General features: G+C 50.2%; 6 protein-coding genes across 6 annotated transcripts; 4 read left to right on the top strand and 2 right to left on the bottom strand.

Moving 5' to 3' along the window:
* Positions 1–424: 424 nt before the first annotated feature.
* UREG_02689 (uncharacterized protein) lies at positions 425–1,678 on the top strand (the record flags this gene model as incomplete). Its single annotated transcript, XM_002543127.1, has 4 exons — positions 425–686; positions 742–853; positions 905–960; positions 1,095–1,678. The coding sequence occupies 4 exons, from the start codon at positions 425–427 to the stop codon at positions 1,676–1,678; spliced, it is 1,014 nt and encodes a 337-aa protein (XP_002543173.1).
* A 6,415-nt stretch (positions 1,679–8,093) lies between these two features.
* UREG_02688 (uncharacterized protein) lies at positions 8,094–10,143 on the top strand (the record flags this gene model as incomplete). Its single annotated transcript, XM_002543126.1, has 2 exons — positions 8,094–8,899; positions 9,021–10,143. The coding sequence occupies 2 exons, from the start codon at positions 8,094–8,096 to the stop codon at positions 10,141–10,143; spliced, it is 1,929 nt and encodes a 642-aa protein (XP_002543172.1).
* Positions 10,144–11,659: 1,516 nt separating this feature from the next.
* UREG_02687 (uncharacterized protein) lies at positions 11,660–15,977 on the top strand (the record flags this gene model as incomplete). Its single annotated transcript, XM_002543125.1, has 4 exons — positions 11,660–13,017; positions 13,343–14,994; positions 15,354–15,642; positions 15,674–15,977. 4 exons carry the CDS (start codon positions 11,660–11,662, stop codon positions 15,975–15,977), a joined length of 3,603 nt encoding a protein of 1,200 aa, XP_002543171.1.
* Positions 15,978–17,057: 1,080 nt separating this feature from the next.
* Positions 17,058–18,784, bottom strand: UREG_02686 (uncharacterized protein; the record flags this gene model as incomplete). The annotated part of the gene is made up of 3 exons (XM_002543124.1): positions 17,058–17,162; positions 17,217–17,492; positions 17,546–18,784. 3 exons carry the CDS (start codon positions 18,782–18,784, stop codon positions 17,058–17,060), a joined length of 1,620 nt encoding a protein of 539 aa, XP_002543170.1.
* Positions 18,785–21,039: 2,255 nt separating this feature from the next.
* UREG_02685 (uncharacterized protein) lies at positions 21,040–21,492 on the top strand (the record flags this gene model as incomplete). Its single annotated transcript, XM_002543123.1, has 2 exons — positions 21,040–21,307; positions 21,371–21,492. 2 exons carry the CDS (start codon positions 21,040–21,042, stop codon positions 21,490–21,492), a joined length of 390 nt encoding a protein of 129 aa, XP_002543169.1.
* A 1,292-nt stretch (positions 21,493–22,784) lies between these two features.
* On the bottom strand, positions 22,785–26,046 carry UREG_02684 (uncharacterized protein; the record flags this gene model as incomplete). The annotated part of the gene is made up of 5 exons (XM_002543122.1): positions 22,785–22,886; positions 23,303–23,399; positions 23,642–23,968; positions 24,319–25,021; positions 25,578–26,046. 5 exons carry the CDS (start codon positions 26,044–26,046, stop codon positions 22,785–22,787), a joined length of 1,698 nt encoding a protein of 565 aa, XP_002543168.1.
* Between the last annotated feature and the right edge of the window lie 1,635 nt (positions 26,047–27,681).

The following is a 27,681-nucleotide window of genomic DNA, read 5'->3' as shown; positions in this document are numbered from 1 at the left end:
CCATCTTATATTCAGTATGAGCGAAGACCAGGATCTTCTTGCTAGGATTGGCCGCCTTGCTGGTACATTATGTTTTCACTTATACAAGTCTTGAGCACAGCTAATAGCAGTTCCCCTAGGTCAAATCAACAAGCACAAGAACCAACACGCGCCTCCTTCAAGCGGTGGATATTCTGGAACTTCGTCGTTTAGTACGCATAACAATTCTCACAGGCCACACCCTGGTTGGGCACCCTACCGCAGGCGCGGATGGCCTCCCTCTCGACGCGGGGCATCCCATCGACACCGAACTCTCGTACTTAACGGTTCGACTGCCACTCCCGATCCAGCAAGCGCCAACCCGTCTGCCGACGTATCCAGCGATGAAAAGAATGAAGCAAACCGATTGCAACAAACGGGGTGGGTAGCGAAACGCGATCGCCACATGCAGCTTATCAACACTGCGATATACGATCAGGAAGCTCAAGCGAGGGCAAAGGCTATCGAAGAAACTCGCAAGCTTAAATTACAGAAAAAGGCGGAGCGAGAGAGGGAAAAGGTTCTACGATTTGCACAGCATATTGGGGTCCCAGCCTCGGCTCCGGATCCTGGTATTATAGGTGCACGCCCGGATTCATACAAGGTCGTTATTCAAGACATTCCGTTTCAGGTTGTCAAAGGAGGAAGCAAGTTGGTCAGATTATCAAGTGAGGCTGCCTTTTTAGATTCAAAGGGGTGCAAGAGCTGGCTTACCATTGATAGATGATCCTACAACTGCGAATGCGACTCCGAAGAGAGTGAGCGTAGGTGGCGTGGCGTTTGTTAGAAGCAAGAATGGAAACCTCCATCGATTAGGGGCTGTGGTTTCGAAGAAGTGCGTGTTGTGTTTTGATGGGAAGGATATCAAACTGACTGACGGAAGCAGGAAAACTGGGGTGGTTAAGAAGAAGGATGAATTGTGCAAAAGATTTACTGCGACGGGTACCCCATTCTCCCCCTCCCAGCGGGAAACTTTGTCCTATGGAAGCTATAAATGGAGCTTCACTGGATACAATCTCGATCTGGATCAGGCGAATGGCCGGATAGGCGAATACTAACCACAATTTCCCTTTTAGGAACCTGCTACAAGGGCCCGAAATGCCCATACATTCACGATCCAAACAAAGTTGCCATATGCAAGGAATTTCTCCAGACAGGTAAATGTAATGCAGGCCCAGCATGCGATCTCTCACATGAGCCGTCACCGGAAAGATCGCCTACCTGTGTCCACTTCCTTCGCGGCCGCTGTTCCAACCCCGAATGCCGATATGCACACGTTCGAGTTACTCCCGGCGCGCCGGTTTGTCGCAATTTTGCCATCCTAGGATTCTGCGACAAAGGTGCTGAGTGCTGTGATCGCCATGTGGTCGAGTGCCCCGACTACGCGAACACGGGCAAATGCAACAAGCAAAAATGCCCGTTGCCGCACATTGATCGAGCAGGTCAGATCCGAAAACTCGCGGCTAACAAGGCAGGTAACAACAATGCAGAGGAAGAAAATGATGATGCAGAAGACATCTCCAGCGAAGAAGAAAATTACGATGAGATCGATTCCGATGATGTGGATTCGGATGAGCTGGATGATGAACCTGAATTCATAAACGCAGGTGCCCAGGCTGGGGAAGAAGTTATGAATCAAGATGACTTTATCGGATTCTAAGATATCTCCCCATTCTAACATAGTTAAGAAAACCTCCCCTTCTTCCTTTAGGTCACCTTTTTTCTTTTTTTTTTTGGTGAGACCAACTTGGTTTCAGTATCGACATCGTCAAAGAATAACCGCGTACAAGCACCAGGGATATTCAGCATACAGATTCTCTAAACGAAACAGGAAACTCGGCGCACAATCGACGTCAGGGAAGTACCTGTGTCCCCATTTTCCCTCATGGACTTACCATCTTTCGGATGGTGAAGTTTTCTGTTCTCTCAAGATAGTCGGGCTTTTCCCTGTTTGGATTTACATGTTACCTCCTATTCTTTCTTGTGATTTTCACTCAAGAGTTATCATTACTATTTTGTACCGTGGGGTCATGAAGCGGACTGGCTCACTGGAAAGAAAAAGGCGATTGCGGCATTTTCCCCTTTTCTTTTTAGACCTTTGTCTTTGTGGAATCATTTGGTCAAAGCGGATTTGCAGTATTGCTACACAGGAAAAAAAAAAAGAAGATAGGAAAGAGAAAATCAAAGAATTCGTAGTAAAATTTGCACAGAAATTTACAGTGAGACTGTTCAAGATCGTCTGATCGGACAAAGTAGGATAGTGAAGCAAAGGCAGGAGCATAAGCTAGGTGTCATCCATCCCTTGCCACCACAATCGGGGGGTATCAATCCAATATCCTTTTCCCGGCAAGGCACGAGAGCACACGACATTTGTGAAACAATCATGATACTCCGAATAAAGAACGTTGGGTTTCTCCCGCCGTTCTCCCGGGATTCCCGAGTCCCACTTTCTACACAGGTCAAATCTCCACATAGCAGGGGGCGTGAGTCTTTTCTTTCGGCATCAAAATACCATGAAAAATAATGTAGCAGATATAGTATGGCATGAATGCATACATACGATTTACCAAGTCAAACGGCCACTTGGACCATTGTCGCTGGCCCGGTTGATGCTGGTGTGTCTGATTCGAACCTGAGACGGATGGTTATGGTGGTTTACGTATCTTGTTAGAAGACGTTGTTGTCTCGCCAAGTATGGAGAAAGGATCAAAATGTGTACGGAGGGAGTAAATCGGGTTGTCATGATGGTGGTGGGCCGAACATGGAGCGAGTTACTGAAGAATAATCGCCGTTCACATGCCTCAAAGTTGCTGAATATAGAAAACTGGCGATCGCTTTTTGAGATCAATAAAATGAATGATCCAGTGATAGATGGGTTCATGTATGTACGTTTAATTGGCAGCGGTCGAGAAGATAATCGCCATTATGTTTCAAAAGTACTCGAATATCTGCTCTAACTTGTGGCCATAAAGAGGCCTAAGAGCGGGTAGGAAACGTGGCGGGTCGACGACGGTCGCGTTGGAGGAGAATTGAAATTGAGTGGGAATTCCACCCGCATCTTGACATATAAATTTTGATATCGACTTGCTAGAGTTTCGATTCAACGCCGGATAATCCACCCGGTTTACGGGTGTTCTTGAAGTTAGTGATTGCGCAGTGAACGCATCTTTGCTGGAATAGCGATTTAGTGGCAAGAGTCGGGTATCAAAGCTTTTGACGCAACAAACGCGGACTGGTTGCAGGAGATACGTGTGGGTTGTGAACAAAGAAATAAGGTAAGGAGAGTTGCATGCATCCGCATGCATTGCGCCGTCTCAAGTGGATGGAGAAGAGCATGCAAAGATACTGAAGAAGGTATCCATTTACTGCAGACAACGGATAAGAAGTGAGGGCGAGATTTTGATATGCTCCATGACGTTGATTACGCTTGTGTCGCAAGTCAATCCCAATACAATGGATGAGAGCATGTGAAGGTCACAGGATTCTGCACCATAATCAAGGGAAATGCCGGGTCGAGGATCGTATGCAGAGCGAAATTCGCTGTTCTGATATAACCCCGGTGCAGGGCGGACATGAGTGTTATTCTCCGGGCGCGACAAGCGCAGTGTAAGCCATCGCTAACCGGCCAAGGGTGACTTGGGACCGCGTACACACCTCTGCGCTCTCCATGAACCAAGAGTGCCCAATGTCAAGGGTGTCAGAAAAGAAAACCTGCAAGGCAATGAACGGTAACTAATGTTTCAGAGCCAAAAAGTGAAAATAGAAGGGAATGCCACCGGATACAGATTTGCTCAAGGAGAGAAGGCAGGCAAAAGTAACCCTGCCCCTGCTCCTCAACTTTGAAGGGACCCTGTTCGTATAATCACAAAGCACCAGAATGGGCATATTTTCCAGGCGAATCGATGTGTCGATAACCAGCCCTAAAGTTATGCCCATGTGACATAAAAGAAAGGCACAGGACGTCGTAATGGCCGTGATGCGCCGCAGTAAAGAGCAGCAAATGACAACTGCCCAAAGAGAGAGTTACAACCTGAGGCTGACCATCAATCCCCAGGCCATAGGTTGCTTTGTAACATCAAGAAAGGGAAACGAAGAGAGAAAAGAAAATGGCCCCCAAGTCCCTGGCAACAAGAGAGCATCATCAGGGAGAGACCGGCCATTGGGTGAGGAACGTGGGACGAGAGATCAGAGCTGTTTCGTCCGGTGGGCGGCGGGAGCTGATTCGATGCATTGCACGGCAAGATGCCTAAGGTGCCTGAAAGGGCCCTCAGCTCCCCAGGATCCCATTCGAGAGGGAGGTTGAGGGATGTGAGGATAACCGAAGAAAGCGGGGAGCGAGCACGACGAGTGAGGTCAAGTCGTTCGCTGCACTGCAGAGCCACTGGAAACAGCGCTAGGCGGCACTGGGACTGGCGGGCTTGGCAGGATTAGGTAATCGTTGCCGTCGGTACTGTAATTTATGGCTTTTGTTACAGGACGGGTGGCCGGCGGAAGAACGACAGGCATCGGCTTCACGATCTCGCTGTCTCATGAGTGCATCTATTATTATGATCAAATATGCTAGCTATTCACTTGTTCTCCGTCAACCATTGTTGTGCAGCCAGATAGGTTAGCTTTTCCCGGTTCAGTCCACGCGGGCCGCACCCTTAAAATCTTTCGTAATCGGCCAAAACGGGAGCCAGAAGAGGGCCTCATGATGTGCATACATGATCGGATCAAGCTCATGCGTCCGGTGCCCAAGGACCACCCCCTCATATCCACTCCTCGACTCCAGTTTTGACAGGAGATACCTCGGGGTTTGCGGTTTGCGGGTTTGTGCGTGGCTTGATCGAAAGTATGTCTTGTCCTCTTTGAGGGTAGTATTTCTTCTGGTTTGGGAAAATGGACTTGGTGAGATGTATAACTAGCGACTACTCTTGGACTGATAAGTAATTGCACAATACATATAGTGTGTATGATTTTTGGCAATTTCAACGTAGCCCGGTAGAAACTGTAGGCTGTTCACGGGCCATGGGACGCGGTCACACTTTGACCAGTTCAGACGGGAAGAGCGTGTGTGCTCTTTGCTCTCTCCGAAGTACGGAAGAACCGTCGAGGTTAGTTCTCACTCTTGATCACTGCAAAATGCTCCGGTCCGGCCGATGTCGTTCTTGTGACCTCGAGGTGGTGGACGCTAAGCTACACTGCCGCCTGGTCAACAATATCCATCACACCTCGGCGAAGAACTGCAAAAAATTCCACAAAACGCCATGAGGGGGACAGGGACTCTTGCACCTCCAGTTGCTACTTTGGATTATGAGTCATACTTGACCGACAGGCCGAAGGGCCCTCTTTTCGGCCCTTTCGTCCCAGGCCCTGCCCGTGGAGCTGACTGGCTCTCCCTTGCCTAAGAATCCGCAGGTTTCTATATATAAAAACGCCATACCCCACAAACAGTGAAGCAGCACGCTGGGCTTGGGCAGCGATATTTAGCCCAGATAGGCAAAGCTGATCTTCAGTCATGAGATGGGACCAACCTACTACATGGGCGTCTGCTCCCGTTTATGTACCTCAGATTTTAAAGCCATCCTATGGGAATGGAGCAGAGCTCAAGCGACGATAGGCATTCACTCGGTGTCAAAAAGAGTTCGGTTCAGTCTACCACTCGTATCCCTCCCTCACTCACGGGAGATAACAAGAAATATGTACATACGAAGATACAGAATACATGTACATATGTAAGGGACAGAACGCGCACGGAGACAATTTCCTCTATTTCCGACATGGGAGTCCGAGATGTGAGGCGTTCAGGCAGGCCCAGTTCGATGCTCTCTGCCTGGCGTACATGGATTCTGACATCTGAGTGGCTAGGCGGGGTGCATCTTATCACTTTTTTTACTTGAACCGTCCCCATTTCGCGGGCCCCGACTGAGTACCAGCGGTGAGGACAGGGAAATCCATTGGCTAACTCTAAAATTTCTATCAAACCCTTTCGATTGTAGATATACAAGGCTGGAAATGGCGTTTTACCTTGGCCTTCTCGTTTGAGCTGAATGTTGCCCGTTGACTGTTGCTAGAGAGTGGTTAATGTGGAGGGTCTGAACGAAGTAGCTTCTAGGATGACGACGGCAGCGCCGCAAAAAGAGACCACTATTCTCATAGGGGAAAGGGAGTCGGCTATCCAAGGGGCACGACCAAAACTGTACAAGGTGTGATCGTAGAATAGTTGCGCGAGAGATACGAAACATCTCAACAAAGGAATTTCCAGCGCAGGCAGCAATGAAGCCAGTCTGGAGTGAGTACCGTGACCGAGCACTGAGGCAAAGGACTCGTCGATGATTGCAAGAAGCCTAGAAAGAGGCGCAGTTTGTTGTCCACTTTGATCGACAGGCGCACGAGCTGAGAGGCAATTTGATTCTAATCCTGAGAGAAGAGGAGGGTCTCAGGCTAGACATTGAACGGGCAAAGGAGACGGAGAGGGCGAGGCTCAGTAAAGCATGAACTGCATCCCCGTAGACATTGGATATCAAAGGACAAGCAGAAGTCGACGACGCTAGGATAGCCGTCAAAGAAGGTTTTTCGAGACTGGCTTCCGGAACTCGAACCATGGCTCGCAGGCAGCTAACTAGCCCTGGAAACCGCGGGAACGGGGGAAAAGAAAAAAAGTCAAGTTGGACAACAGACAGAAGCAGATTCAACATCAACGTGAGACGAGACAAGCTGTTGGAGCGGGTTCCCATTCGATGGTCACCAGAGAGTTCTTGTGCGAGAGACGGTTAATTCGGGTGAAGACAGAGAAGCCAGTCAACAAGCTTCCCTGAGCAAGTGAAACAACTGGGGGTCGAGTGACATGCTGTCCGTCAGCGCACGAGGGCCTGTCATTCTCCGGGGAGCAGCTCAAGCCCGTTCACACTGCGTAAGGGAGAACACTTTGCAGTGACTGGGAAAATATGTGATGCTTGGGCTTGAGCATCGATCACAGAAGGCAAAAAAAAAAATAAAATGAACAAAAAAAAATAAAATCAAAAAGATCAATTGCTCAGATCCGAGGATTCTGACAAGGGGCAAAGAAGGTGCAAGATGCATGAATGCCCAACGGCCAACAAGAGGCATCCAATTGCGAGCAGGCCTGGAGCTCAAGACGAACGACAAATCGTCGCCCTGTTTTCCCCCAAAGCCCACCGGTCCTGGAACGCTTGTCTAGCGTCTTGAGTTGCGCATCAACCCCAGTCGATCTGGAACAGTCGCGCCTTTTTGCCTCTGAGCGATGCGATCACACTGGCAACATGCAAAAATAGGGTACCCGTCATTCGGGCCGCACGCTCGAGGGTTGGCTGGTGCTGGCCCTCTGGTTTTTGTGGTGTGACATCTCGCGGACGGGCATCGGTATCTCGACTGGACTCTGGGCTCGTCCTGCTCCCCGGTCAGCGGTTTCGCCTGGCTTAGTGGACGGGGAGAAGAGGTCTTTTGCGTTTCCCAGGTACACTCGCCGTGATCCACCGATACGGCCCTAGACTTCTGGCAGGAATAATGGGAGAGACCCATGGGGCAATTGGCCGTGCTCGTGGGAAGCGTCAGCGATGGCCTGCGATGCCTGCGATCTCGTATAATTATCTCCCGTCTCCCCAGCGAGAGAGCATCTCACATCTGCTATCTTCATGCTTCAAACCCCGCATTGTTCGTGATCCAAGCCCCTCCCTCACTCCCAGTAAAAGCAAATCTTCCCCCCAGGTGTCACACACCCAGTTGCTCGCTGCCTGTTGACGGGCAAACTTACGCGATCAAGCTCCTCCTCACCGCTTCTTCGCCCGTCTTGCTGCTCTTTAAACCCGCGCGTCTTCCTCTCTTCTTCCCCCCGTCCAATTCGCTTCCTCCTCTCCCGCCCTTTGGAGCAAATCCATCTGCGAAATCACGCCTTCACGACCCCTTGACGACCTTTGTACTATTTTGCTGTTGTTGCACTTCTTTTGCCAGCCCGTTTTTTTGGCTTCGTTTTTTCGGAGGTTAAAATTTATCAAAAATACCTCCCTTTATTCTTGTCGTTATTATTATTTTTTCTTTTTTTTTGTCCTTTTGCTTCTCTTCACATCTTCAGCATGGCGAAATTCTCACATCCGTCGTCGTTTGACTTCTTCCAACATTCCCCCGCTCTCGACTCCAAGCCCATCTTCTCGCCTGACGATGAGATGAGCGTATTGGACGACAAGATCCTGGACTCTAGCACCCAAGACATCACATCGCTCAACGGCCAACGGCGATCGTCCTTTGACCACACGCCCGACGACTTTTCGCGGAGAGACTCCGTATGGTCGGACATGGCCCAACATCACAATGGAGCTCCCTCGCGGCAGCCATCGCAGATGTCGACGCCTCTCTTCGAAGCAGTGTCAAACCCGTTTGTCCACACCACCTCCTATCCCCAACAGCAATGGACGCTCGCCGCAGACTCCACCTCGTGTACCGCAACCCCCATCTACGAGCAGTTCTCCCACGATTTCGATGCCGCAGCCCAAAACCCATTCGTCGGCGGTGCGGCCGGTGCAGTACAGCCGTTAGCGTACCCATCCATGCCGTATCGTCCAGGCTCAACCTTTGCTCCCCCTCCCTCCCACGCCATTCCGATGTCACCGCAATCGAGTCAAGGTTGGGCGTCCGCGTCTGCTGAACCCACTGAGATGCAATCCAAGCCTGCACGGAAGAACTCTACCGCTGCCACCGGCTACCGAAATGGCTCCAACCTTCACATTCGCCGAGATGGGATCCGAAAGAAGAATGCCCGCTTTGATATCCCCGCGGAACGTACTCTGAGTAACATCGACTTGCTCATCAACCGCTCCACTGATGAGGAGGAGATCAAGGAGCTCAAGCAACAAAAGCGTTTGCTGAGAAACCGACAGGCTGCGTATGCATCACCCCCTCACCCCAAATCCCTCCCTCAACCCCGCCTTACTCCCCGTCGCCCACTACTACTTCCCTTTAACGGCCCTGGGTCGAGAGGATTGCTTTAACTGACTCTCAACTAGACTGGATTCGCGCCAACGCAAGAAGGTGCATACTGAGCAGCTTGAAGAAGACAAGCGGCGCTCCACTAGCCTGATCAACGAGCTTCAGGAAGCCATCCGTGAGATGAAACTCCGGGAGGCAGAGTTCGTGCAAGAAAAGGCCAAACTGCTTGAAAGCCAGCAGCAGCTCCATCAATATATCGAGCAACTGCACTCTGAAAAGGAGGAGCTAATTCGATCCCATACCTTGGAGACCGGTGAGCTTCGAAAGAAGAACACCATCCTGCGGGAGCACATGGAGAAACTCGAGCACTCAACGACACCTGGCTCTCTCTTCCGCAGTGATTTCTCTGATTACGAGAGTCTCGGGGTCGGCGGCAACTCTTGGGATGACTTCTCTATGGCCAATGAATTCTCTCTGGATAGCGAGCCACGGGTAACGGTTCGAAGCCCAACGCCCACTCCCGAGAAATCGCTCATCATCAGCAAAACCGACAAGGTTGTCGAGAAGCTGTCCTCGCAAACGGACTTCCCCTTCAGCTGGAATGCATTCTACATGTGTCTCCTCTTCGGTGCCTTTGTGGCTTCGAACGGTTCTTCAATGCCCGCGACGTCCATCCCTCCCCTTTCGGAAGAGTATCGCGCTGAGTCTGCCAACGTTCTAAAGGCTGTCCTCGCTTCTGCCAATCCCACACAAGCAACCCATTCCATCAGCCTGGCGAATATTCCTTCTTCCACCAGTTCATTCCCCGCAACAATCTCGCGTGCAGAACTGGCACAGCTCTCATCTGGTCAGGACACCACGATGACCAACTTGGATGACTTGCATCGAAACCTTGTCGCTCCAACGAAGGAGCAAGAGGACCAGCAAGCGTTTACACTTACGGCAGAGCAATATAATGCGCTGACCACCCTGGACGACGAGGATGGCGATATTACGCCGCAGCCTTCCAACTTGCAGCAAGCATATGCTGCCATGCGAAGCAATGCTGCTGGCACCAAAGGCACGTCTGATGTCTATTCTCGCTCCCTTCTCTGGGATCGTGTGCCCGACAAGGTCGTTCGCGATTTCAGACGAATGGTCAAAGACTGTGGCATCAACGTCGGTAAACACGAAGAGCCTGGTGGTGCACTCACATCATGACCCCACGTCTCCCCAATCCAAATCTTTTATGAATTCACTTGAATAACGACAAAGTTTGCGATACCTACTCAACAACTTCCTATCGGCTCGACGCCTGAAACGAATTTCCTTTGTGGTCCCCTCTCGCATTCCTTTCTGTGTTAGCATCACGTTTTGGCTCGGAGCATTTTCTCATATGGCGGGCCGGGGCGGAGTACCATGATACATTCCCTGACTCTAGAAGAGCGCCGCGAGGCGCACACTTAGCTCGCTGCTAATACGATAGCAAAGACTGGCTGTGACAGCCCATTCCCAAATCCGTTCGCACGGACACAAAAGATACAAAAAGAAACGCCCTGTCTTATCCAACTACATACGTTGCATCCTATTTCCTTCTTATCTTTTATTTCTATTGGACTTTGTGTAGGTATACTGCAAACACCTTCCACGGAACGTCACCGCACCCAGTTTCATTTGTTATGTCTCTCTATCATTGTTTGGAAGTTTTCTCTGATGTTCTATATGATGGCACTCGACTCTGGATGAACTTAGCGTGTTGTTGGGAGGCTTACTTTACTTATCTGTCTTATCATTTGGCCTTTGATTTTCGCCCTGTTTAGCCTGTGGGGAAAGCGAGTCTTGTTTATTTTCTGACTGCTTCTTTCTGATTTTCCTGGGTTTATGACCTGACATGACACGGATGAAACTAATGATTTTACGATGTGACTATTCAATCGTGCCCTTGCACTTTCATTTTCTGGAAAAAAAGCCAAACGGCGTTGTCATGTTTTGAATATGCGAATGGACTTTGAGTTGTATCTATTTGAACTGTTGGCTGAATGTACCATGGCTTGTTTCCCTGTGGACGAGTTACTCGTTTTGGTTACACCTTGGGGGAGGAATCGTGTGATATTTACTATTCTTTTTTCCATCTTCTAATCATTGGTTTTAGGAAGGGATTGCATAGCGAACTGGGGATGGTCTTTACTATTTTCCTTGGATGTCTTCCCTCTCGCCAATTAATCGAAGATTAAGCGGCCGCATTCCGCCTTCACAGGACTATTCTCCTTTTTCAAGTTATGGGCACTTAGTGGAAGCCGAATGGCGGTAAAAACCTCCAATTTCAAAATATCACATTTCTTAGGGCTGCGATTCCAAAAAGACAACATCTCTGCTCCTCGCGTGATCCATGGGCGGAAACTTCTAGCGGGAAATGATAACGCGTCCCGCCATCCCTTGAAAAGCGGACGCGTTGGGGCGGAACTCCTTGGCGCGGGTGATCCGCCAAAGTCAAATATGTAGTTTTTGTCTCAACATAACGAATCAAGAAATCATCAGCTGGACGAACGCATCCGACTGACGATTTATTTGGTACGAATTTACGGATTACATCAAGGCGAACTATCTAATTGCCTTGGTCGGAAACAATGACAGTCTCGAGACTTAGAGCCCTGAGAGAGTATCCGGACATACGTGACATCTCAGCCTGACGGCTTCCTGTCGACGCAACTCCAGTTCTTGAAGCCCACCTCTACCAATGTCTAAGCCCTCCACAATATCTCATTTCTCCCTGCCTCTTCACCTATGGCAGCAACCATTAAGCTATCGCACTATAAAATACGACCCACCCCGACGCGCAAAACACCTCGCCCCAGAAGACACCGACGAAACAGCATCCGACAGCAATAGCGACAACGACGACGACGAGACCGCGCCAACCTCCAACCGCGCCTCCCGAGCCACCAGCACCGCCGCAAAATCCGAACGCGCTTCCTCCACCCGCTCCTCCTCCGTCCTTCTCACCCCCTCGGAAGCCCACCAGTACCGCATCGCCGGCCAGCCCGCCAACACTGAACTCCCCGGCGGAAACTTCCCACACTCACGCCAGCCTTCGCCACACGCCGATCCCAAGCGAGTCACCAAGAAACGCATCGAGAACGATCTCGCGCAGCTCAATCCGCCCGTGTTCGTGCACGGCTCGGCGCGGAATAGTCTGCGCCTGAGGCATCTGGGCGTGATCACGGCGATTCTGCATCGATGTCTGCTTGAGGGGGATTATGTGCGGGCGGGAAGGGCGTGGGGGTTGATCTTGAGGGATGAGTGGGGGGGCAAGCCGATTGATGTGAGGACGGAGGGGAGGTGGGGGATTGGAGCGGAGATTTTGCTGTGGAGGGATAGGCAACAGATGAAGGGGCCTTCTCCTTCTACTTCTTCTTCTGGGGGTGTGAGTTATAAGAGGGAGTGGTTTTCGAGGAGGGGGTTTGAGCGGGCGAAGCAGTATTATGAGATGTTGATTCTGCACTATCCGTATCGGAAACATGCGCCAAAGGCGTTGGGGCCGTTGGATTTTTACCCGGCGATGTTTGGGCTTTGGATATCCATTGTTCAAGAGGAGAGTCGGGCTGCGAGGGAGGCTTCCCTCGATGAAGAGGAAAGAGAGGATAGGTATGATTACGGTTACGATCCGGACGAGAGAATGTCGATTTCCAGCGACGACGAAAGCAAGCGCCGAGCTAAGCTTGTCGCCGAAGCTCGCGCCAAAGAACTCGAAGAAGCGCAACGGATTGCGTCTCAAATGGACGATCTGCTCGTCTCGTTTCCGTTTTCGGATAGCTATGTCTTGCTGAAACTACGAGGGATGGTGTCGCTCTGGATCGGGGATTTGTGCGTTTTGTCAGTCTCGCCTGATGAAGCGCAGGAGCAGGGGCTACTGGGTCGCGATGAAGATGGAGATATAACCATGATGTCCTACGATGACCATGTTGATTCCATATTGGCGATGATGGAAGAGGGCTTGGGGAATGAGCGGAAGATGGCGGAGGTGGATAAGGCAAAGGAGTTTTTCCAGAAAGCAAAGGCTAGGAAGGCTGGCCCGCTGAGTGCGACGGATGAAGCGTATATGGATAATATACTAGAATTTAATTAATAGCAGCATAGTTATATTTTGATATATCAGAGGCTCTTCTTGCTTGCTAGCTGGGATGTCATGTGACTGCGTGTTTGCGTCTTCTGTTTGCAAACAGCCGACGTGAACCACCAGCATCTCCATCACAACTCTTGCATCTGATTTTACAATTGTTTGTTTGATTTGGGGTGCCTGCATTGTGAGCATTTCGTGTCATGGGTGCATAGCTAAAAGCCTTCCTTTTTGCCGCAATTCAATTCCAGCACGCCTTTGTCCCCTGTTTGTTTGTTTTTCCGTGTTTGTTGATAGCCCTAGGGCTCTCTTATGGGCCGCCATGAAGCTGAGCGATTACGTCCATGGAAGCATACCCCAAAACAACGACCGGCCGGTCTCCCAAGGCACCAGCAAAGGTGGCATCTCGTCCTCGAGATTGCGCGCTGCTGAGCTGGCTAGGATCCATGTTCCTGCCACCAGGCTAAATGGGTTCAGCGCCTCTTCAGCACCCAACGTGCATGCAAAGCAGCAGTCCCACAGCTCGCAGGTGGCGGGGGACCATCGCTTTAGAGTGGCGAGCCCCGTCCGCTCAGAGCATCGCGATATGTTCGATACGGACGTTGAAGGGTTTGATGATAGTACCACTGTCATAAGCTCACTCAGAGACGACAGTGTCATTGCGGTGCCACCGGTGCAACAAGAGCGTTTGGCGTCTCCCAGGAGGGGAAGAGATAATGGGAACATGCATCAACATGACGATGTATCAATGAACGCGTTGCGCGGGGCGTTTGATCAGCGCAATTACACTTCTATTGCCGAGAGGATGAGAGAGCTTGATTCTGAGCCCGACGAGCAAGTTCAGGACGCTTCGCACGAGCAGGAGCAGGAGCAATATCACAATGACTTTGAGGATTTTGACGGTGACCGAGATATTGAGCAAGGTATGGGATTCGAGGGAGAACCTACGATTAAGCTAGGCTGGGATAGTAACCAGGCCACCCACCACGGTGCAATGAGCTGGCAAGAGATTGAGGCTGCGCTTCGAGAGCACAATTCTCAGTCTATGAGCAATGAATCGGGCCCTGGGCAATCTGCAGGGTATGATCCGGCAGGCCAACTTCAAAGCGAGCTGTACAGCCGTGCCGTAAACGAGCCAGAGCAAGTTGATTATATGAATGCGACCAACGCTACTCCCCGTGCGACTCAAAAGCTGGTTGCTGGTAGTCGATTTACCCCTAAATCTCGTTTTTCGTCCCCCAAGCCTCCAAAGCCACCAACGCCGTTTTCAGTCTCACGAATTCCACGTCCTATTTCCGCACAAGACATGGCTCCAGACCAAGCTCTATCCCCACTAAACCCCGGATACCACAGGGGCCAGCTTCCACCTAGCCCTTCCCAAACGGACACCAACAACGACCAATATCACAGCAATCAAGGCGGCATGTTTGACACTACCGACCTGAGTGCCATAGATACTTCCGAGGGAAGCATTACAGAGCCCAACATCCCTGTCACCGCCACTTCTCCTCAACTTTCCACACTCTCTCCCGTATCGTCAAAACGGCCCTTTACCGCATTCACTTCTGACTATCACCCGAACATCCTCAAATCCAAATCCTTCTCCGACCTCCATACCGAACCATTTGACTACAATCCAGCTCCGCCACCGCCCGTCTTTGCACCTCAGGGTCCAGATCTTCCACTCGCAGAAAAGCTAGACCGCCTCAAATCTCTTACAGATGATCAACGACGGTCGTTCTTCTCGTCTCTGACGATGGCGGAATGGGAAGAAAGTGGTGACTGGCTGATCGAGCAATTTGGTGTTATTTTACAAAAGACAAAAGACGCAAGGCGGGAGAGAAGGCAGGTTGCCGCTGTGTTTGAAAAAGAGATCAAACGTCGCTATGAGCTTGTCGAGGGTGAAGTGAAGGATATCCGGGAGCGGATGGATGAGATGAGAGCCAGTGGGATAGGTGTGCTCAAAGGTCGGGGGTGACGAATCACGTTTATTTTGCGTATACTCGAACTCTCTGTGAATGGAACATGTGTATGGGTGATTTTTTTCTGGCATTTTATGGCGCATAATATCGGGCATTTATGATATGGGCAGGCGGAGGAACAGACATGAATAATGACAAAGGCAAGTTATGACTGTGTGGCTTTTCAGTTTATTATTTATTTAGATGGCGATGGGACTACAAACATTCTTATGAAAATAGGCATATAATTTCCATTACTACGCAACTTTGATTCATTATCCTCTCCAAGAAGAAAAGCAAGAGAATTATCAAAATTAAAACACCGTGACCCAATATCTCTTTTACCTCGACAGAGTTGCCAGTCATTCTTCACTTCCCCTTCACTCCTCCGATCCCTCGACCGATCCCTCGACCGCCTCCTCCCGGCCATGTTGTTCCGTCGGCCCCCCGGAGGAACTCTGAGCTGGATCTTGACCTGAGGCACCATCTGCGCCGACAAGAACGGCGCTGTTTATCGAAAGTCCCCGCGGGAAGTATGCCACGGGGCGTCCAGAGCCCGCAAGGAATCCATGATACGGCACCTATCAACGCACCGAATCAAGTCAGCGCCCGTTTTGCATTTTCGCAAAGTATCGTCCTCGGGTTCAGGATGCTCAACTCACATATCTCACAGACTTTGGAGTGGCTCTGCGGAGGTAGCTTTTGTAAAAGATAATCAGTGGCAGTCAGCTGTCATTGTCATGGAATTCGGATTATACCGTGTTGTATATTCTCCGTTGACTCTTCGTCTGGCGATGGGCCCCTGCGATATGTCCTCGACAACTCTGGAAAATCGGCTCTTTGGTGTCGTTGAATTTTCCCTGTTCTTCTGCTCGTCTCCAGCAGCAGAATGGACCAAAGAAAAAGGACCTCGATCAGGGGCATCTGTGAACATAGCAATTGGCTGCGAACAGGTCGTTTCGGTGATTAGGAATTGAGTCTCAGAAAGAAAAGAATGGAGTGATAATCATTCAGTATGCTCAGCAGTTATATCCTAGTACCTGGTGCCTAGGGAGTTGGTTTTGTGATGAACCAACCTTTCCTGGGGTGTTTGCTGTCTGATATATCCGATGCGCAGCTGCCACCCTGCACAACGAAGCAAGTACGAACCACGCCTAAGCCACGAAGACCAGCAAGAGGTCGTGCTGTTGTTGCGTTTTCTAGCATAGCTCCTGCATAGCTCCTGCATAGCTCCTTGCTTCATAGCTGGGTTCCGCCATTTGTCTCATGGACTGGAAAATGCAAACAATCAATCGGATTCATATTTGTGCTAGCTATGCATATACACAGACAGCCCATGACGCTGACAGGTAGAAGCGGATATGCAAATTGCGCTGAGAGCCGAACGCGATGGATCCACTCAACTATTAGTAAGTCTTCTTCAATATAAGTCATTGAAAAAAAAAAAAAGAAATGTATCAGGCTCGAGAAGCAAGAAATATCAAAACGGGGAAGGGGGGAACATCCGTTATACGACAAGGTTGAATGGGACAAGTGGATGCCAAACGAATCAAAACGCTATTGTTCAAACCCAGGGTCTCGATGCGAAACGTGTCAAATGCTGTAGACAAGAAGAGTAGGCAGTTCATGCGAGAATACCAATGCCCGGTTAACCCCGTACACACTCTCCTAGTCCCATAACCCCAAATCGCGCCGCTTTTCCGCTACAAATGACAATGTGAGAAAAGCAAGGGAGTAAGAATGCACCAGTTAGCCACAGATGAGAAATAAGACAAACAATAACATGCAAAGGTCAAGTCGCCTGATAAAAGCACCAGAAAAAGTAGAAAAGCTTGCAAATTGTTGCCTAGAATGGAACCCAAGACAAAAGATGTATTGCAATCAAGAGCAACACCAGGGAATCTTGTGGAAATTCAGTGGCTAAGGCGTAACTATGCAATCAACAAATGGTAAATAAGCGATTAGAATCGGTATTCCAACAAAGCGGCGATTTGAGGGGAATCAAATACTCCGGATTAGCTGCTAGCACATTGCTAACGGCGGTGGATAGAGGATAATTATGCTACATCGACTTCGGGTCCGGCGGAGTTCTCACTGTTGTTGGCGTTCGAGACTCCTTCACCTCGGCATAATGGACAGGAATTCCGTCCAGTAGTCAACCACTACCATGTTGGTCAGTAGATATTGAGAGATTGGTTTCAGTCGATGATCCTTACCTCATCAATGCATTCACGATGGTATATGTGTCTGCATTTTGCTAGTAACCGGACTTCTTCCTCAGCCTCGTAGTCACAGAGGCATATTAGGCATCTTTCGTTTTCATTAACGCGAATACTCGTTCCATCTTCCATATTCTCGGCAATCAATGATCCAGGATATTGAATCAATCGGTAGAGACCCCCCGCAGAAGCGACGTCCTCTTCTGATGCTACGGGAGGCTTAACGGGGCCGAGAAGAGACGACAATAGCATCATATCCTCATATGTAGGGTTCTATCAGCCCGTTAGCTACCTACTAAGGCACCCTCGGAAAAAATAATACTTACATCGGTGAACAAGCTGGGAGCGGTGAGAGCCGGATGATTTTCGGCCAAATTGGCACCAACCACATAGATTAGCCAGCTTCTGGTGGTACTTGGCGAAGAATCATCTGGTTCAACCACTCCATTACGGCGAGCTGCACCTGAACCAAGTCCACGATGCCGCGCAGCTTCTGAATCGCTTCGCCGCCGCTGACGAGGGAAATTAAAAGCCGGGTTTTGTTGAGTAGTCGCCTCAGCTTCTCCGCTGGAATCTTCATTCAGTTGAGGGAGTAATGCCGACGCAGACGATGGTCTTCTACTTGGGGTATTTACGACCGAAGACGCCCCGGACAAACCGGGATCGGCTGGCGTGGAAGGCGGGGGATTTGGTCCTGGCGGGCTTTCTGACAGAACTGTGGGAAGTGACGAGGATAAATCAGCCAAGGATCCGGCATCAGAATGTCTTCGGGAAGACGCGGATGACCTTTGATGGCGGTGACCATCATGGCTGGGGTGTCCTGGCACAGAATTGCGGCCTGTAGAGAAACGAGAACGCCCATCGCCACGGCGCAGTAAACCGCCAGAGCCTCGCTCATTGCGAAGAAGATTTCCAGCAGAAAGGAATGACAAGCGTAGAAGAGATTCAACGTTCAATCTCCCATTGTTACCGTTTTCATGGCCGGTGTTAGCATTGACTGGAATGGATCTTACGCCGACCACGACTAGAGTCAGTAACCGTCTTTCAGGGTTATCCTCCCCTGTTTCCTGAGTGTCTGTCTCCATTGGATCTCCTGAGTCCTCCGGGGTTTGAGACGAGACGGTTGAATGGTCTTGAGGGCTATCAGGATTAGAGAAGCGGAAAACTCTCAAGAAGTTGACGTTGGGAAAGCCCCCCTCTGTTGGGTTATCATTTGTACTAGCTTCTTCTTGCGAGGAAGCGATTTGCTGCAAGCCTTGCAAGAGAGATTCTAGTGGCCCCTCCAGCCCATCCGCTCCCGCGTTTTGAACGTTGGGGGTTGCCGGGACTGTATTCCCTGAGATCTGAGCTGCAAGGGCACTGGCGGCAAGATGTAGGATGTGTGCCAGAGGAGTCTGTGGAGGCTCATCTCTTCGCAGTAAGCGAGTTGCTCGCGACCTAATTGCGGCTGACCTTCTCGGCTCTGGAAGCGTGGGAATATAACGTGCAGAGGGAGACGAGTTTGAACGAATATGTCGAGTTGCTGGCTCAACTGAATCAAGCTCATGCGGCTCATCCAAATCCATTGTGGAAGCCGTGTTTCGGAGTGTTGGTAGTGAGCTGTCCGAATCTTCCATAAACCCAGAACGCGAGGGCCGTCGTGGCGGGGTTGTAGATGCTTGACTTGAAGTTGACGGCGAAGGTTGGCTAAAAAAGTGCGTTAAGGGAGAGGCTATTGAGTTGCGAACATGGCTGAGTCGAGAATGGCGGCGCCAGGAGAATCTCCGCTGGGAGGTAGCTCTGTTCGTATCTAGAAATGTTGGATTTGGAGGAGAATCAGGAACCAGCGCAGATTCACCGCGTGGTAAGGCATATGGTCCCCGTATAGAACGTCTCCGTGCTACCCCCCGGGATCCTAAATTTCTGAGTGATGGAGATTGCGGGCGGGTACGACTATCCTGCCGGGAACGTCGGAGAAATAGAGAAGACCGATGAGCCCGGCTTTCTGACTCCCTTTCGTCTTCGTGATTGTGTAGGCTTCGTCTGATAGAATGTGGAATGATTGACCCTAGTCTGGACATTGCCGAATGTCTGCTAGTGGATGACCGAGCCGATGGACGTGTATCAGCAGAGTACTGCGTTGTCAGTCCTTCCATAGGCAGATCGGCCTGACTATCAGATATCGATGCTCCCATCTCGTCTGAATTGTTTATCGATGCAGGGCTTATCGACGATGTTTGAGGGCCTGAAAGATTCAAAGTCGACGAGACTGCATCTGGTGTGTGGCTCGATTCATTTGCAGCATGGCCGGTTTGAATGCTTGGAAGGCTGGACAATGAATCCAGTTGATCATCGCGAGTTTGTTGATCAGATGTGGAGCTGATGCGGCGTAGAAACTCCGATCTTTGTGTAGAGCCAGTTTGACCCATTGTGAGGGACGGGAGAGAAGGATCTGGGCGGCTATCGGAACGAGCAATAATGGCGTTAGGCATGAGCTGCCATGTCAACGACGCAAAAGAAGGAAAAGCCTATATAGGACGAGCAACTACATAAGCATCCATTCTAGGAGAGGAGAGAGTGTGAAAGCAGCCAGTTCATGGGTTCAGAGTTGGACTGACCGCAAAGGTGTTCGAGACAAAAGGATGATACGTACTAAGAGGTGCTCTCAGGCGGAGCCAAAACACTAGCTAGGATAAATTGCTTGTAGCTAAATAAAGCGCGTCAAGTAAGGCAATGCGGTTAGAAGATGTTTCTTAGGCTGTTTCAGCTTGCCCTCAGAAGATCGCGTGGGATGAGAGCGAGGAGCAAAAGCCGCAAAAAGAATGGCAAAAGGGCGGGCACAAAAAGAGAGACAGCTGCCCTGTGCCTGTCAGATATCTAAGTAAGCAAGTTGGATGCTGCACAATCGTAGGCTGCGGGAGGGACGGAGAGCATCTGATGGAGGATGAGGATGTTGGCTTGATAAGCGGCGGTTGCTTTGGGAATGATGCACGGGGGGCAACGGAGGGCGACGCGTGCCACCTGCGCAGGCGGAATGACTTCATCTGCAAACCCGAAAACCGCAGAAATCGCCCAAGAAGATACGGTGTCCTCGTTGGTGGCAAAGACTCGTGGCAAAGGAAGTAAGTCTCTGTGCAACCCGTCAGGAGGAACCAGGCACTAATCTATCGCACCTAGGAGTTTGTCTATGCGATGAGTGTGCACATCAAATCGTCGCCTGGGAAGCCGCCGGTATGGGGTCCGCAGACCTCAAAGATGAAGTTTGAATCCGTGCCTGGCCCCTGATGCCGTGGAGTTGCTGATATTCGCATAGCTTTTGTGAAGAGGTAGGGACAGTCTCGCGATGGGCTTGCCTCTTGTCTGCGCGATTCGGTGTTTTAAGTAATCTTCATCGATTTTAGGACTATCATATCACAGGATATGTAGGAGAATTCATCAATACTCTTACCAGTTTGAGCTATGGTTAGTGCTTTGATGCTTCCAAATGCTTCTGGTCAGCTTCGAATGCATAGTTACCCATTCAATCGACGCGGAGCGTGTGAATGCGTAACTTGCTAATTTGACATTCTTACTACTCTCAAGTCTACCTGGGATGTTATGCGCTCTACCGCCAACGCTCGCGCCAGAACGAGACACAGCTGACCCATTACCTTTCCTACATCTCCCTGATAATCGTCGGCATCGGATCCGCCGCCTACCATGCAACGCTCAAGTACCCGTGGCAACTAGGTATATCTTGAATTCCACCTCTGATCAGCCGTTCAGTGGCCATTTGCCAGTGCTCGGTGACCGGTGTTGACATCTACGTTTTCTTTGTGCTTTCTTAGTTGATGACCTCTCCATGCTCTTGGGTGCGGGTATCATGTTCCACCATGTTATTACGATCAACCGCGGAACTGGATTTCAGATCCGTGTATTTCTTCTCATCGTTGGCGTTCTCTCGCTGGCAATCTGGGCTCATATCAAATCGGGTGACTCGGCGCTGCACCAAATCGTCTTCGGCAGCATGGTCGTTACCGTCGGGTTTCGTACTTTCAAACTGATGAAAACCATGATATCAAATCGCGACATGCGCTCCAACCTACGAAGACTCGCCACTTGGGGTTATGGTGAGTTTTGTTCATCCGCACTCCTATTTCTATAAATTGCGGTGGAGACTAATCGCATCATAGTCGTACTTACCGCTGCTTATGCTCTGTGGTTGGTTGACGTTTTCCTTTGCCAACACCTGAGGGCCATTCGACGCTCGATCGGACTTCCTCTAGCTTGGTTGTTTGAACTCCATGGCTGGTGAGTCTCCATGATTTGCAGGCTTACCGCCCTAGTTGATTGACATTTTGATTAGGTGGCATATTCTAACGGCGATTGGCGTATATGTTTATATGCTATTAGGAGAATACCTCCAGCCAGCATACCGTCACCAGGAACCAGGCGTAAACAGTGGGTTGCTGTCCCTTTTAAAAGGGCCGCCTACAGAGCCAACCATCTTATCAACAAACAAACTTGCTTGTAAAGCTAGTTGACACATTGTGTACGACTTGCACCCGGGTTAAGTGTGCGAGGTATTTCTTATTTTTGTATACAGCTCTATCTACGGTCAAAATACGGGGAAATCTGTGACAATATAGTATCGCACCTGAAGAATATCTATGTGTACAGATCATTGAAGTTTCGCTGCCGCCTGTATGACTAGCTTTCCATGTTCAGGGGATTGATAACAAACCATGGACTCTGTGAATTTTGAACTCTTGGCTCTCCCGCTAAGGTTATTATTATTGAATCATTTCCAAAGGATTCTTTGAACGGCTTTCCGCATCAGGTTCAAAGCGTCCTCGTGGAAAGCATGGTGGCGTTTTAGCCAGATCGGCCGAGCAATCATGCAACTAGTCTAAATGGGATATTCGGCTTCATTGCTAGCCAACCGTCTTTTTCTTGCTCGAGAGGCAACCAGTTCATTCTATAATTAGACGGTCAAGATACTTGCTTTTCTTCAGATGCAGCTCACCAAAAAAAAAAAAAAAATAATGCGGCGCTAACCAAAGGGACAAGGCAGCCCAGTTGGGCCACAGGTTAAATACACTGGCCGCTGAGAGCGGATGCACAGACTGCCAAAGAAATGCATGCGACTCTGCGAGTTGTCATTTCGTATGCCTCGGCACAACGGTACAAAATCATTTGTACTGGACAAGAATGGGTTATCCAGTTATCCATTCTCCACTTGTATAGCTATTTGACTCGAACAGGACCACAAATTGCCCAAAATCTGTGAACAAGTTCTCAATGATAAACCGCCAAAGAACCGGCGCGTGTAGCTTATTTCCAGCCTTTTACAACGTCATCCCAGTACTTCAAGTCGTATCCTCCGTCCAGTCAGTCCATATGTCAACCCTCCACTCCCAAACAACGTACCCGTCCCGTAAATACGGTGGCTGAACATATAGGAAACCTTCCATGATTCCTGCGGATGGGGAGCACGCTTTCCACGTGGGAGTCAGCGGCATCCATTGGCTGATCCCGCTCGAGTTTGAAATGTCCGCCGGCGAAGTTGAATCATGCCGCCCATCCCCGAAGATTCTCGGCCGTGGTTCAGCCTTTTCTCGGGGTTGAGTCGGCCGTGTTCCTCTGGGCCGCGGGGCCAAAAATTTCTCGGTGCCGTCCGGCAAGCTTAGGCATAACTTCGGGTTGAGCCTAAGAATTAGTGAGTATGTCGTGATACGAGTTTCTGATAAGGAGCCCAGGTCGGAGCACTTGGCATGCTTTAGTTTGATTCTTGATTCCGGATGCATGGCATGATTTGCTCGTGCGGGAAAGTTGGGTTCAAAAAGATAAAAAGTGTTAGTAACAGGCCCAAAAGACACTGCATCAGGACAGGGGTTCTCTTGAGTCAACACGGGTCGCCGAACCAGGATACTGGGAGTGGGCATTCCCGGCATCGAGGATGGTACCTTTTTTATACTTTGGGAGTGGCAGTTTACGGCTCCAAGGGAATGTTTCTTAACTTTACCGGAGGGCAAAAAGGTCCCAAGATAGTTGATGTCTTGAGCGCCATGTGGCCACGCGGATCATGCCCCGTTCTCCATTTGGATAGGGACAGCGAGACTTACCTGCTTCCCATGTCTTTGGGTTGAACCTTGTGGTATTGGCGTACAGGGCTCGAAAGCCAGGGCCTCCAACGGACAGAGTCCCGAACTCGATGGTGCTCTTCGGAGCCAAATAGTATTATTGTTCGTCGAATGAGAAACAAAAGCTTGCCAATCAGTTAGGTCTGGCTGGCTGGCTGGTCCTGAGAGTCCAAGCCCCGGGTGTCAAACCCGAACCATGGTTTGGACGTTTGTTCAAGAGAGTCAAGAGGAATGAAAGGTGTTATAAGAGTGCCAGCTATGATACATGGACTGCGTAAGGCTTCTAGGGGCAAGACCCTTTCAGTCTATTTGTCAATTTACCCGCAAACGAAAACAGTTGAATGGAATGTTGCGGGTTTTCGCTGCGTGTCTTGCCAGAGGATGCCTGACCATATCATCTTGGCAGCAGCGCGGAAACCAAAGGCACGAAACGGAGGGCCGGCGCCGATAAGCCGTGCATTGGGGACAGGAGGAGAAGATATCTTCAGAGAGCAGGGACTCAAGATACCCAATGATTCTGGGCCAGCGTGTCGACCTCCAGCATGGCTTCGTTTTGAAGATCGAGTACCCTGCCTAGGAGCGCCTAGTAATGTTTCCAAGGATGCCTCGATTAAGCAAAGGCTAGGATCTGAGTTTTTCGAGAATGCACTGGGAAAGTGTTTGATGTGTATCATGCTTGACAGGTATGAGACAAGACGGACACTGCCCAGCTTTTATCCCATTAAACTGCTCCAAACAATGGTGTGCACTGATATGTAAAGAGTAAAAGAGGTAACCTGCTGTGCCCCAATGTCAGGACACAGAGGGAAAAGTTCCAACTAATAAAGACAGAACGACCTGGGAACATGGAAGTATTTGTGACAAAGTGTACAAGTAAAAATTCGTGAAACTGCTTGTGATTGCAGTGAAAAGATCCATCATGCCTTGAAGCGCCGTGTCAACCAGAATCCTTTGTGCATCTGCGTGAAGCCATCCAATGCGTGCCGAAGCAATATCACTGGCCCTGTCTCATCCTCTCCAATCCCTTCTCGGCATCATCCAGCAAAGCTTTCAGTTCACGACCTCCATCGGAAGCTCTGCCTTCAGCTTCCAGCCCTTTCTGGAGCCACTCGATCGCTTCCTCCCATCTTCCCATTTCTACCAAGCACTTTCCACCTCTCCACCAGGCCTTAGTATTGGTCTCTTCATTGCATTCAATGCTCAGCTGGGCATCGATCCACCCCTCTGGCCAGTCCTGCTGGGACATGTGTGCCTGTGCGCGATTCGCATACAACGGAGCTAATTCTTCGCGAACCAAACCCAGTGGCTCCCATGCTGGTCGACCTAGAGCCATGTCGATGGCATACGTATACAATCTGATCGCTTCGGTAAAGGCAGCCTTGCGATATGCGGCGTTGGCCGAGTCACGCAGTTTGGAGACTTGAGCACTTCGTTTAGGGTTGATGGGGCGTGGAGGAGGAGGGACATTGGGGCTGTCGAGGTTCAAGAGGGCGCGATGGAGAGAGTTCAGCGCCTCCAGTTCGGTAGAAAGGCCAGCATGCGACGCTGTTGGTGCGGATATGGCTTTGGAGGTTGGGTCGAGCTGGAGAGGGTGCTGGATAAAGGTTTCGGCCTCGTCGGCCATGGCGACGGGAGCTCTTGGAGTGCAGGTTGTCTTCTCAATGAAAATGCCTGTGTACGAAGGAGTCGGATCGAAGAAGACTGAATGTTATGGTAAGAAAAGTAACGGTTGAGAATTGCTAGCTAAGCTTGACGTTGTTTTGGACAGAAGTCAGATTGAGATACAAGGTGGCCTTTGCGTCGGGGGATTAACTAACGACATAAAGACGCCTGCTACTGTGCTACATCAAACTCAACGACGCCGTTCTAACGACCAGATGGACATGTCTCTAGGGCCGATTGAAACGGTACTCTGCTGGCCGTATATCCAAGCTACGGACTCGGCATATTTGTCGAGACAACGAATTTTTGCTTGACATCCTGACGATACCTTTGGGGTAACCTCAAGGCGGGATCAACGTTGTTCCGCGGCCAGTTTCACACGATCCACCTGCAACAGAAGCAACAAAGAGCCGACAATGACTCGATGGTGCAAAGATCCCCATTCTACTGCTGAGGACTGATGCCTGGCCTGACGGCCTTCTAAAAATATCATTCAATGGTGTTTTTCACAACCAGACCTGACCGCTTTGATAGGCTTGGGAGTTGGATCAGACCATCCAAGCTAACATGTAACTATCCAGCCCACTCCTCGTACTATGCTCCGTACAGGATTCACGAGCTCTACATCCTCTAGTGCGAAACTCCCGAGGAGCGCGAAAGGCTTTGGAGCCAATCGGTATCTCCAGCAGCGGCTTTTCCGCACTCAGCTTGGCAGGCCACACTGACCACTCTTTTGTTTCGGCCTGCATAAGATGGGAAAGATGCCGAGCGCCTTTTGGGGCGACAGCTTCCCGTGCAACCGCAAGCAACTCTGTGCACATCGGCCCTGTGATTGAAGGCCGGGGAATTTGAACGTGTTGAGACCGGTCATGCGGAGGAGAAGGGCTAGTTACTTTGCATAAGAGGACATGGCGTATTTCGTCCGCAACGAAGACAAACCAAGACAGAACAAGACAGGCCACTGGGGAACTTTGCTCAATGTGAGCTCTGACAATGAGATTCTGTTGTCCGTCCGACTCCCAGCGACGTCCTACTCCTTCGCACCGGGTTATGATTCTCGCCATCTTGATTAGGTTTTGGATTGCGGTCCCGCTTCTTCTCTAAAAGTGTGGGCCAGGTGTCCATATGCACGGTGTCATGATTCATGATGGATGGCTTTACCGGAGTTAGTGAGTGCACTTTTCGAATCCTGGAGAAAGAAAAACAATGTCCCACTGCAGATTGGCTCCTGGTTCTCCCAAGCCCGCGGGGTTCTTCTTCTGTCCTTGTTCCTGGCCGACTGCAGTAGTAAAATCCCATATCCAGCCATCACGAGGGGCATGGACGGCCTTTTACAAAACCAGTGCGGTCTTGACTTCCGCTCTGTAACAAACTAGCCGTAACAGCGTAGCTGCGTAATTCCAGGTAAAAACCCTTATCGCTGTCTCCCTGGATGTTGAGATGAGAAGAGGCTTTTTACTTCTTCCCTGGCGCCAAACATGGATCTGACTCTTTCGCTCTGGAGTCTGATGGGATTTCGGCATGATCGGATCTCTAATCAGGATGATTGTGAAGATCTGGAGTTTTAGGTTGGCCAATCTTTCCCTGTCATCATCTCGCCCCCTCCATGACATCTGGCACCTCTTCTAGCTAGTTAGTTGGACTATGGCCACCAGAGGGTCAGAATTGTTTCACAAAATCAGCAACGAGTAGGCGAAATTATGATTATTCCAGCGCTTGTTTCTCACGGACGGTGGATCCTCGATATGGAGCCGGGAGAACCACGTCTGCACAACGCCTGCACTGGTCTCTCTCGATACCCACGTCCAGGACACAAAAGTGATCAAAATGCGGTTGGCTCAGCCCATCCAGGCCGAGAACCGTTTTTATTGAAAGCCCCAGAAAGTCAATTTTCCCCTTCTCCGGCCTCCAACAACTTAACAAGTCTGACTTTGGGATGAGGCTGGGCGATCAACCACCTTGATACTGTCCAACTCCCTCACGACTACACTCGTCCTGTTTCCGACGGAGAGTGATTCTTCTGGCCCGACTGCTCCCGTAAAACTCGTTGATTAGAGCTAGTTAGCTAGCTACTAGGCTGTAAGTCAGGAAGCACCCATGAGCATTCCCTTCTTTTCACCCTCCTCCCTGTCGCTGTCCGTTACCACGCTAGAGTACCACTGGGCCAGGGACGATTTCCTGCAAGTCCATTTGTTGGCGTATGGCCTGACTAGAAAGTCCATCTCTCGAATAGTGGCTAATAGTGCTAATAGTTGTTTTCCTTTTTCTGGCTCGTACGGGTCAAGTAATTCCCACTTCAAAAAACCCTGGCTTCCGGTCCTCTGGAGCCATCCGCTAACGATGTTCCCTGCAATTCACCCTTTGTGCATCTCCAGTTTTGCGCCTCAGCTCTGATCACCTACATATATCCTTGTTGCCATTTGATCATTGCCGTTCTGTCCCAAACTTAGCCGGAAACGGCTCTGCGTGTCTATTTTCCGCGCTGTACGAGCTCTTCCCTCCAACCTCACTTGCATCTCCAGTCGCACACACAGCCAGTGCCTTTGAACCCTGCTGGTTTTTAATTTACACAGTATCATAATCTTGCAGATTGGGGAGGTCCCTGCTTAGCTTTTTTCCAGCTCTCCCTTCCATTTCTCCTATGCTACCCGTCCCGATGGGCAGATCCCTGGGCTAGCTTGGTACTCTTCTGGATTGGC

Source organism: Uncinocarpus reesii, genomic scaffold (genome assembly GCF_000003515.1).
Source record: "Uncinocarpus reesii 1704 scaffold_1 genomic scaffold, whole genome shotgun sequence".
In the NCBI taxonomy this organism is placed as follows: domain Eukaryota; kingdom Fungi; phylum Ascomycota; class Eurotiomycetes; order Onygenales; family Onygenaceae; genus Uncinocarpus; species Uncinocarpus reesii.
This window is presented reverse-complemented; position numbering and strand designations above follow the sequence as displayed.